Source organism: Ammospiza caudacuta, chromosome 1, assembly GCF_027887145.1.
Source record: "Ammospiza caudacuta isolate bAmmCau1 chromosome 1, bAmmCau1.pri, whole genome shotgun sequence".
Taxonomy (NCBI): domain Eukaryota; kingdom Metazoa; phylum Chordata; class Aves; order Passeriformes; family Passerellidae; genus Ammospiza; species Ammospiza caudacuta.
In genome coordinates, this window is record NC_080593.1 from 61,241,174 (window position 1) to 61,252,854 (window position 11,681).

The window sequence follows — 11,681 nt, forward strand, 5'->3', positions numbered from 1 at the left end:
ATATAATTTGTGAAAAAGTATGTAAGGAATGTAGTTATTTCTTGGATAATCAGTGCTCAGCTCTGCTCTCAATGAAATAAATGGTTAGTTTTGTGCTGTCTCAGGGGGACCAGGCTCCTGCTTGTACAAAGTGGGGACTCACAGCTCTGCTTCCCTCAACTCCCATACCTTAAAAATAGTGATAATACTTTTCAAATGACTGATCCAAGTTCATTCACCTCATCATCTATCTGCCTTGAAATGGTTAAGGGCTCTTTTAGAAAAATATTTCAAATAGTGCCAAAGTGCTGCCAGGGGTTTTCTTCCCTCCAGTTCAACCTCAAACTAGACATACTACGAATCTCATCACAGCACTTTCCATTTCAGATAAATTATTCTGGTTTAAAAAACAAAAAATCAAACAAATCTCTCTCAAAGCTTCACTTCCTTGGACAGGCAGGCAAGCAGGTGACACAAATGGCATGAAAGTAAATGCTGCTTTGCCATGGGTGATGGCACTTTCCTGCACAGCACACTGAGGCTACTAAGATGCTTCACAGAATGACAGCCTGTGGTCTCAATCCAACAAGTCCTACTCAAAGGAGTAGCCTTTACTCACATCTGAAACAGTGCTGAATTTAATAGGATTGAAAGAGTACAAACTAGCCATGCAAACAAGCGCTTCCGAGGGTAAAACAAGAAAGACTAAAAATAACAACTGATAAATATTTTGAAATATATACCTGTACTGGACAAATGGGCATTGCCTCTGTATTTCACAAATGCAATTTCTAATATCCCTTTCAGTAGTATGTACTGATATGAAAGCACTAAGGCACTGTATTTGTTGTTGCTTTTGAAGTGTAAGTCCTCACTGAATTCAACAGGGAGTAACGCTTAAAAGCATTCTACATGAAAGGCTGGTTTTGATTCTTTGTTAAAACTCAGTCACTTTATGAATGACAGAAATCTATACCAAAATTTAATCACTAATTCAGAATATTAAAAATTTTAAATGCTAAAATATTAAGCTACAAATTAACTTTGGTTTCTTAATCACAGAATATGTCTATTGCAGGAAAACATAGAATTTTTCCACACTTATTTATGCATTATAGCTTGTTTTCACTTTCTGATGTATTACAAAGTGATAGAATTTGTTAGGTAGTGAAAAAGTTAATCTCTTTCCTTTAAATTTCCTGAAGAGAAACAATAATTTTTGTTATTAAAGTGAGGATATGATACAGCAAAAATTTTCAAGGACTTTGGCAGAATTAAACAAGCACTTGCTTAATCTTACAGATATGGGTTGAATTTTGCAGTTCTTAGTTACACAAAAGGTGTTGAATGGGAGTTTTGTCAAGCAGTCAGGATCTCAGCCACTAATAACCTCTCAGTTATTTTCTTTTTCTCATTAGTAGTCTAACAGCTAACACACTAATCTGAAGCTGCTATGGGATGCAAGATGAATTACAGCACATCAAGCTTCCCCTGTGAAAGCAGGTTAAAAATCTCAGGCAGCATCTCTCAGATGCCACCCGGGCCGAGCTCCTGAGCAGGTACCAGCCCATGGGGCCACTGCGGTTCCAGCAGCGCTGGCGCTTTGCACCACCGAGCTCTGGCCCCAAAATCAGCCCACAGCAATTCAAACAAAGGCATTTCGAGAAAGGCACTTTGGGGTGGTGATACCTGAAGCCATTCAGGTGCTCTGGTGACTCAGTAAGGGAGGTGCAAGGAGCTGATGCCAGGAGGCTTTGCTCTGCGCCCCAGACTAAGTGTACACACCAAACACTTTTTGGGCAGGAGCAAGGAGATGGTGTTAGCCTGTTCCTCAGTGCCCAAGGAGAAGGGAGATGGCTCAAAGAGTGCCATGGCTCCTTTAGTCACCTTTGGGAAATCTGCAGAGCTAAGAAAAAAAAGTCCCTTCAAACGTGCATCCAACAACTGCTGATTACACACACAGAGGATTTGTAAGCCTGGCTTTAGTAATTCTGAATTTTTATTGCTGGCATAGATCTTTCTCCTCTGCCTGAGAGGTGAGCTTCTTACATGATGTGAAGGGAAAATATAACGAATGGGTGCTTCAAAAATGTTGCTATTTACTTTTGTGAAACAGACTGAAATTAAGCATCACATGCTAGTCAGGTCAAGTCTTAAAATGTATGCTGGTTATTAAATGCCCCCTTTCTTAGGACTAACTGCTTCCAGTGTGGAAAAAGCCCCAAGCAAATATTGAGTTTAATTTTTGCTCCAGAATCTTTTCCTTTTGTCCCATCTTAAATCAGTTCTAGTTCCACACAAGTAAATTAGCTTAAAAGAGCCTTTTCAATGATATTAAATAAGGACTGTTACAATAAAATTATCTCTGATTATTCAGTATTTTGTTTTTCTGTTATTCTATGTCATGATTTACTTGGGTAAAATCAAGCAAGAGAATCAATGTTTCGTTAAGCTTGTGCATATTCTAAATTGCTGATACCTTCCTGAAACATTCAAACAAATAGGAATCCAACAAATGTGGGAGTGAAATATTTTCTGAAGCTTCTTTTTAGACTATAGACAATAATGCAAATGAAAACATGAAAGAGTGTTATATAAATTACTATTTTTTCTACATTCAGAGCTCTCTAATGGAGAGTTAATTAATATTTTCTAAATGTAGTAATTTCTTTCAGGAAAATAAAAAATCACTGAGAAACAGTGTAAAAACTGTGAAAAAGTTTCAGAAAAAATGCATATGTTAGCATCAACTGAAGCTAAAATGTCTGCTAACTATAAAGACAGATGTATAAAATGCTCTCACATGCAAATCCAATAATCATTTCAAAGTGCAACTCACAGCATTTTGTATATTTAAACAAGCATTATTATAAACAAAACTCTGAGCCTAGTGCACTGATACAGGACAATTGTCCTATCATCAGAATACTTATTTTTCCCCAAGCACAGATTAAATATAGCAACAACATATACTAAAAAAAAAAAACCCCATAAATTTATTTTAAAATTATTTTAATTTGGAAACAGTAGTCTTGTAGCAACATATTGATTCTGGAGAAGAACGGTACTACTTTTGCCTTAGCTCTATCATCTCTTACAATTGACGGAGCTGTTAAAGAAAATTTTCTTAAATTGTTAGAACACGTTTATTTTCTTGCAAATTAATTCTTTTTAACTCTTTATGATAGCTTTGAATCCCATAAAGAAAGATGAATTATCACATACTGAGCCCAAGCTGTGAAACAGGAGGAGACAAATAGAGACCCCTACTGTGTTTAACAATGTAGAAGAAATTCCAGACTCAAAAGAAAAATTTTCTGTCCTTTTTCTCAGCCCACAAAAGCTGTTAGCACGGCTTTGAACAGTGGAGGGCACTCTTGCTATGCAAAACCCGGCGCTGACCGGGCACACTCGGTTAGATCCGTTCTGTAGCCTGAATCTCAGAATTTGTTGAGTAACAGCCACCTGTGGCACAGGCACTAGCTGTACTCTGGTTAAAACATTTGCAGTTTCTAATCTGTGCAGCGAAGCACTTCACTTTATCAAACACTGGGGCCTTTCTCTGTGGACGCAGATGTAGAACAGATGCAAGCTTCACAAATTGTTTGTAATATCTGTGCAAGATATCATATTAAATAAGACCTGTGCTATGTTTTCCAAAGTCATATATACAGCTACTCGGTTGGCTGTTATGGCATAGGTACAATAATTTCAAAATTCGTGCACAAATAATGTGGGTGTCTGTGGGAATTAAGTTTATTTGGAATGTATCAAGTTTTATTGGGAATCCTAAAAAAAAAATAAAATCGAGGTAAATACTTCTAACACAGCTGATATGAAAAATAAAAAATTGAAAAACCAAACCAAATAAACTAGAAGAAAGAGGGGGATTCTGCATCTGATTCATAGAGATTCTGCATTGCTCTCCTTGGAAAGTGCATAATTAAGTACATCCTAAACTACACAACTCTTAACACCCTGCATGAATTAATGAAGCCAATCACTTTTTGAGCAAGCACAGAAAGGAAGACAAATTTGGTTTTGGAGGCTTGCAAGACAAGGAGCTGATGTGAGGACCAAATCCTGCATCTACTAAATATCTCAAAACTGAATTTACAAGTTCCGGACTCCTTTGAGTAAAATTACTCACAGCCAGGAGTACTTGAAAGTGCAAACCTGGCGCAGTTCAATGCCAGTTGTGCAGCTCAGTCATTCTGGTCCTTCACCATTCCATACACTGCAGTACTGCCCAGGGTAGCAAAGCCATAATGATCTGGACAAATCCTTTAGCTTTCATCATTTCCAGCTTTGGGGTCATTAGTGCATCAGCAAATTCATAAATGAAAGCTATGGAATGGCACCAGGAGAAGGGGTCTCCTGATACCCTGAATGACGAGTCGGTTTTGATTATCCGGAACAAAAATACGGCAAAACCTGCAGGGTTAATTAAGCAGCTCAAGATGCTGGGCTTCACAAAAGAAAACCTTTTTCCTACTTTAAGGACTGTAAACACTTATGCTGAACTAGATGGGCATTTGATAAGCTGTACAGCATGTAGCAAACTCCGAGGGATCTCTAGTTAACACTCAAATTTAGTGTTAACACTTAACAGAACAGTGGTAAGCCGCGCTGCCAAGGTCAACCGCACAGATGTACTAATTGTATTATGAGCTTGACATCTAGCGGCCACCCCTGGCAGGGCAAAGCAGGCAAAGGTTAAATCAGCAAGCCTTGTCAGAGCACTTCTAACTACCCACCCTCGGGGAGAGGAGACCTGGGGGAGCTTTCCGGCGCTCCCGGTCCCACCTCCCTCCGGGCCTGCATTCCCGGGCCGGCGTTCCCGGGCCTGCGTTCCCGCCGTGCGAGCCGGCGGGCAGCGCCCACCTGCGCCCGGCCCCGGCCTCCCTCCGTCCCTCCCTGCCTGGCTCCCCAGTTTGGGAATACCTCCGGCGCTCCTTCTGCTGCCCGTGATGGCTTTCGGATTGCCGGGGGAGGAGGGGAGAGTGATGAAACTGGGGGTGCGGGGGCAGGAACGCGCCACACGCGTTTGAGGTGTGGGCCCTTCTGAAATGCTTGTTGCCGCTTTCAGTGTTAGAAAGTGGCAAATAAGCGTTTCAGAAGGGCTTTTTGTAAAGGTCTAGTTTACACTGTAATGATAAATACTGTTCAAGTGTGCTCGCTTTTTTGCACCCTAAATATAGCAAGGAAATAATAAAGCCCCCTCTCTTTAATCCTCTATCTCTTCACGTTTTAGCTCAAAATAAACAGATTTTTCAGTGTTGCATTAAGGTTTTCTATCACCCTTAAAAACATCTATCGTTCTGGCTTTCATGGTTTTGAAGGGTTTTTCCTTGATAAGAAGAAACATTCTCTAGTCTAACAGCACTATAACTGAACTAGCTCCTGAAAGTACATTTTGGCCTAAATTCCCTTTTTTGAATTAATGGACAACCTTCACTACATTTAGTAGGAAATTTTAAGAATGTAAAAGAAGCGGGATTGACATTGATATATAAAATTCAATATGAATGTACTGCTAGAACGAGATTTACTAGTGCTTCCTCTGGGAAAAAATAAATGTAGATGATTACTCTCATTTAACAAATACAATACAATAAAATAAATTATTTTTATATACTTTATTGCAGAAACTGTGTCAGTACTTAACTATTTTAATGTCATGCCTGACCTGGTTTATTATCAGCAAAAGTGATTGACTCATGCCCTGGCTGCTGGATAGTCAACAGATATGCTTGTCTATGTTTGGCAGACAACAAATCAAATGAAGGAGAGATATCAGGAAAATCTTCCCAGGACTCAGACTATTTTTCAAATGGCACTAATAGTCTTTATTAATTAGTTTATTTTTAAACTTTTTCTAATGCAATATGTGTTTTGAATTGTAGCTTTTTCTCTGTCTTAGGCAAGGAAAAGTAATTTTCAACAGCTAAATGTGTGCATATTAATAGCTTAATTACACAGAATTTAAACAAACACCTTTCAAAATTTCCTCCCTCTCACTCTGAAAAAAGTGTCTTAGTGTCTGCCTCAGGAGATGGTAAGACTTCAAGACCAGAATCACTAGATAAAATCTGACCCAGTTTTGTCTACTTCCATTGTTATACATATATCAGCAAATTGGCCGTTTGCTGTAATTTCCTTATTATTGCAAATATTTTTCTATGGCCAACGCAATTCAGTGCAGAGTATTTTTAAAATTATACAAACACAGATGTTACATAGCTTGAACGTGAAGTCTCTACTGTAATGGCAAAAGTATTTATATAAAGTTTCAATTACCATTTCCAATCAAAGGGACAGTTTATAGCCGTACTAATTTGGCCTTTATTTTTCAAAACAAAAAGCCTTCTCTTACACTTGCCTCAGAACAAACATTTGCAAAAATCACATAAGTTTTATGTTTGCTGACGGCTGCTTGTGACTTCGCAAGTTTGAAATGCAGCAGTGTCTAAGCAGCAGAGAATAGCTCAATTTCATACGGAGGAATGTCCCCCCAACATTTGTTTTAAGCCTCCCTATATGCAGATGGAGTGACCACACTTGCATGAGGCTGACTGCTACATACTGAGCTGAGTCTTTGCTGTAGCTGAGCCTGTGTGTCTGTGGACATACTCCAGAAGAATATTAAGTGCAGTCACCAAACTGCCCAAAACTGCACAGCCCATTCCCACTTTGCCAAGATGAAATAGATCAATTAGTTTAGACTATACTGTACGTATTGAAGAATGGGAGAAAAAAGAGGTCCAATATTTTAAAAAATGACTGAAAAAGGCACATTAGGAAACTCTTTTTACACAGTTCACTACAAGGTATCCCTTCCACCTCAGGCTAAACAATAATACATCTTTGCCAGAAACTTCACATGAAGAAGTCCAAAGCACCATTTGTCATCACTCTTACAAGAACCTCACTTGCACACTATAGGAATCACTTTTCAGCACAAAAAAAAACAAAAAAAAAACCCAACCAAAAATCCAATCAAAATAATAATAAGTTAAAAAAACTGAACAAAGCACTCACAAACAAACAAAATACTTTCTATTATCCCTCCCTTAAAAATACAAATGCTATGTCTATGGTTTAATTTTAAAATTAAATGGAGCTGAAGAATGTTTATTGTATCTACAATTCTGATTCATTTGTAATCTGTTGAATTAAGCAAGTGTATTAGAAATGTAATTCCAACTATTACAATGCGTTACATTTACTGAGAAACTGAGATTATTGTATTCTACAGGCAGTCATCTGAGTCCTGCTGCTGCTGTTTTTAAATTATTTCCAGCAGATCTTCTCATTTAGCAACCTCAAATTGTGGGGGTTTTAATACATATTTTTTGTTCACTCTTCTACAGTGCAATTACTCAAGAAATATATGGCCATCAGCTGCTTGTTAACATTTCTTTTCAAAATTATTTAAAAATATATTTTTAGCATTTCACTTTTGATTAACAATTTCAAACAATTTCGAGTGTATATCTGTAGTTGATGACAAACTAATTGTCTTCAGATTTCCAACAGTTTCTCACCACCATGACAATGTCCTGTTTGAATGCAATTTTGTTATGCTGTAACCCAAGCTGGCTATAAAATTATTTGTTTTGATTCTAAAACTTTTGTGATAACATTAGCATTAAAGTTCTGCTGTGACCAGTCAACTTAAAACCCGGCCTAATGTCTGTCTCCCAACCTGCACCCCAGACTTCTATGTTTCTCCCTGTTGCTATGGATGTCCCTTCACTGTGAGGATTACATTTATGGGACATTAATTTTTAAATGCTTCATTTTATAATATCTATTTTGAGGTGATATTAAACATGATTTCATTAAATTAATACTAAGCTTCATTTGCTTAGTCTTGCATTAACTCCTTTGGAGACAAGGAGCAAAATGAGTGAAAAGGCTACACATATGAAATAATACTGCTTAAACTGTTTGCTTTCTTAAAATGGCAAATATTCTTGAGCTGTGTGAACTATTTTTGGCCTGTTGCAAAATATACTCAGGAACTGTAGCAATATCTTGATCACAGCTGTGAACAGAAACTAAGAACACTGACTTGACAAGAAGTGTTTTAATTCATGAGATTTGGAACTCTCATTATATCTGGCCTATAAAATTGCTTTCAAGTATGGCAATCGTTAGGCTTCCTAATATAATGTGTAAATGATTTACATTACACTAATGTGCACTAGATAGCCCTCTGCTCCTGTAGCTTGTCTCTACCTTGTTCGCATTTCTCAAATGAAAGTGCAAACCCAACTTTAGCGTGTTAATTGTTAGCCATCAAGGGTTTTACTCTATTAATTAAAATATGTTTTAATAGAAGGAAACATAGTACATTTTGATAACAGCCTTCTAAGGCTGAAAAGTATTTTTACATTGTTGCATTTTAGGGCTGCTGTGAAAGCTGATTTTGTGCTATTCAGGGACCACAATAATAACGCTTTAAAATTCCTCACTGGGATGCAATGTAGTCCTTTTGATGGAAAGACTGTCTTTCTCATTCGGCAGAAATAAATCCATTCATTTGATCATGTAGTCATTGAGGGCAATACAAAACAAACCAAGTGTGAGAAATTCTATGTGATGAAGTAAACAAAACAAAACCCCCCCAAAAAGGGGAAAAAAAAAAACCATTTCCATGACAAAAAGATTCTTTGTCCTTAATCTACCCACCATATGCAAGCGTTTCTTTTTAGCATATCTCTTGTTCTAATCTCGGGTGACATGGCTACATAGATAAGATTCACAAAACAAAACAAAAACCTAGTTTAACAATTTTTTTTCAATTTATTAACTCACCAGGAGTGTCATAATGAAGTAGTGGGGTTTTATTTCCCTGTATTGAAATGGATTCAGAGCATGTAAAAGTTTATAATGCTAATGATAAATTCTTGGACCTAGAGCCCAAGCCAACAGAGATGGCCTCAACAAATCTTGCTTTCATAATAAAATACTAATTCTCATCTGCCTGTCTATATTAATTTATTTTACACGACCACAGTTTCCTAAGGAAAAAAAAATTTGAAAATGCACAGCTTTGCTTCTCCACTGTGACAGAAGGAAGCATTTCTCTGTGTGCCTGTTATTGTCAACCCAAGTGGGTTTTCCTGGAGCAGTGGCAAGAACCCCCTTAGAAGCTTTGGACAGTGTGGGACTTGCTCCCTGCCTCCCCAAACACCCTGGGAAGGAGTGGGAGGCTTAACAATTTCCCAGTCTGACAGATGTTTTAACCTTATGAAGTGGATTCATGCTGCCTTAAGCTTCAGGGCTGTAAAGTTCAGATACAATAGTCAAAATCCTCCTCAAGCTTCGACTTTGCAGCCTTTCTCTCCTCACAGATGCAACCTAAGAGTAATTATAGTTTTAAAGCAGAAGGACATTTTGTTTTCCTTTTCTAAGGGGGAGAGAGAGAGAGGAGATAATATAGTGGAGCCAGGGGCCTACACAGAAAGCAGAAAACATTTGGGATCCTGCTTGGTCATGCAAGAAACTAAGAAATCAGTGGGCTCTATGTAAAGACGAAAAGAAAAACTTTCAAGTGGAAGCTCTCAACTTAGTCCAGGAGAAGAGAGCATGGGCTGTGGTGTGCCTTTGCACTCTGCAGCGCCAGGGACTACTAAGGAAATTAAAACTAATTAAAAAAAAAAAAAAAAAAAAAAAGGAAAAAGGAAGAAGACTGCAGCTTTCTATCCGAAAAGAAAATTACAGCAAAGTGGAAATAAAGCAGGATTACAGTCCAAATCTCTCCAGCTTTGGACACTTGTTCACTAGCAACCTGGCAGCCCCGATGCATAAAAGCAAGTGTGCGTGAGCCTGCGTGTGGGGAGGACGCGAGGAATGGCGGATTGGCGAGAAAATAACCCTTTCCCACTGCTTACAGCCGGCGCGACAGGGGCTGGTGGCGGTGGTGGCACTCCGTGTCACCTACCACTGATAATAATTACAGTCGCAGCAGAGCCAGGAGGCGAAGGGGGGAAGGCAGCGCAGGGGGGAAGGCTAAAAACTGCTGTTGAATCCTCTCGAAAATAATGAAACCAACTCCTGTGGCCCCGCGCACCCGAGCGGCCCTGCCCGCTCCTACCGCGGTCCCCCCCGGTGCCCCGGGGCGAGCGGGGGCAGCGCCCGGGGCAGCGCTCGCAGCATCTCCGGGCAGCGGCCGCCGTGGGGCCGCCCCGGGGCCCGGCAGCCCGCGGGACCTCCCTGGGCCCCGGGCAGGGCACCCCGGCCCCGGCCGCCCCAACTTTGCTGCCGCCGGAGGGGCGAGCGGAGCGCGGCTTCTGTCCGCTCCGAGCCTCCGCCGGGAGGGAGCAGGAGGGGGAAAAGGGGACACCCAATAACACGGAGAGAAGGAGCGCAGCGGACAGGAGGAGGAGGAGGAGGAGGCAGACGCTGCTCCGGGGCGCCCGTTCCTGCAGCTGCTCCAGCCCGGGTGAGTGGGGAGGGAGGGCCGAGCCCCGCCGCCGAGCCCAGCCGCGATCAAAGCGCTGGGAAGGCCGGGAGGTTGCTGCTGGGAGGGCTGCTTAGGCAGGGGGTGGGCTGCAGAAACTTGGCTAAACTGCGAACTTCTCAGTTCCGCTGCCTCTTCCCCCGGCTGCTCTAATTCCCATTCTCCCGCTGCAGAGTAATTGCGCTCCCATGTTCATCATCACCATAAATTCACCTATCTCCATCCGAAACACACTCACAAAAAGAGGGAGAGAGAGAGAGAAGGATAAAGAGGCGACGGGAGCCCTTACCGTGCTCAGAAACTACCTCTGCTTGTAGCTCTTCGTCCGATTTGAGGTGCTGGGGTTTCGCTTGCTTTCGACGAGACATGCTGCTAACTGAGCCGTCTTGACTCTGCTTTTTGCAGAGGCATCAGCGACGTGGAGGTGGCAAGGAGGGGGGAAGGAATTGGGAACGAAGGAAGGGGGTTTGGGGACTGCAAATAACTGTTCACAAATAAAAGTCGAGTTGCAAAACAAACCAAACAAACAACAGAAAAGGCAACCAACACCCTGGGGAGGGAGAAAAAAAAAAAAAAAAAAGCAAGGCTAAGCAGCCAGCCAAACTGGGAGTGAGTGAGTGAGTGCGCGGGTGAGCGGGTGAGCGAGCGGGGGATGAGCCGGGCGGGGAGTGCGCGGGGCGGCGGGGAGTGCGCGGGGCGGCGGGCTGGGGCGGCTGCGCGCAGCGCGCATGGGGCTCAGTAATTATGATTGTGAATAATGCATGGCGATTAATGGTGCTGGGGGCGAGCGCGGATTGGCGCGGCTCCAGCGGACTCAGGCTGCATATGTAAATGAAGGATGGGGCTCCGCAATTAGCCGCTTCGCTCCGCCAAATGATGCGTCTCCCCGGCACCGGCAGCGCCGCCTGCGAGAGGCACCGACCGCGTCGGTGGCGGCGGCAGCGGCAGCAGCGGCGGCAGCAGCGAAGCACACACGCACCACGCAGGAGGGAATCTGTTTTGCACACACTTTACACAACATATGTGCAAGGTTCACTTGTTGGGAAAGGTCACGATCTTCGCTTTTCTGTCTGTCGTGCTTTCTTCCCCCCCCGTCTCCCAGTTTGTTTTGCTCTGCTTTCTGCTTTTTCCCCCCCTTTTCTTTCTTCACATCACTCTGTGTCCTCTGCTCTCTCGGTCTCGCTTTCCCCAGAAGTTGGGCTGCAAGGCATCTGATTTCTGTGTGTGAGTA

The 11,681-nt window shown here is 41.7% G+C and overlaps 1 protein-coding gene across 1 annotated transcript in view; it reads right to left on the reverse strand.

Annotated features, from left to right (window-relative positions):
* The window catches only part of SALL3 (spalt like transcription factor 3), a 19,583-nt gene extending 8,765 nt beyond the window's left edge, over nucleotides 1–10,818 (reverse strand). The window contains exon 1 of the mRNA XM_058814321.1: nucleotides 10,740–10,818. Coding sequence (XP_058670304.1) covers nucleotides 10,740–10,818 — 79 coding nt within the window. The remainder of the gene's footprint in view (nucleotides 1–10,739) is intronic.
* Between the last annotated feature and the right edge of the window lie 863 nt (nucleotides 10,819–11,681).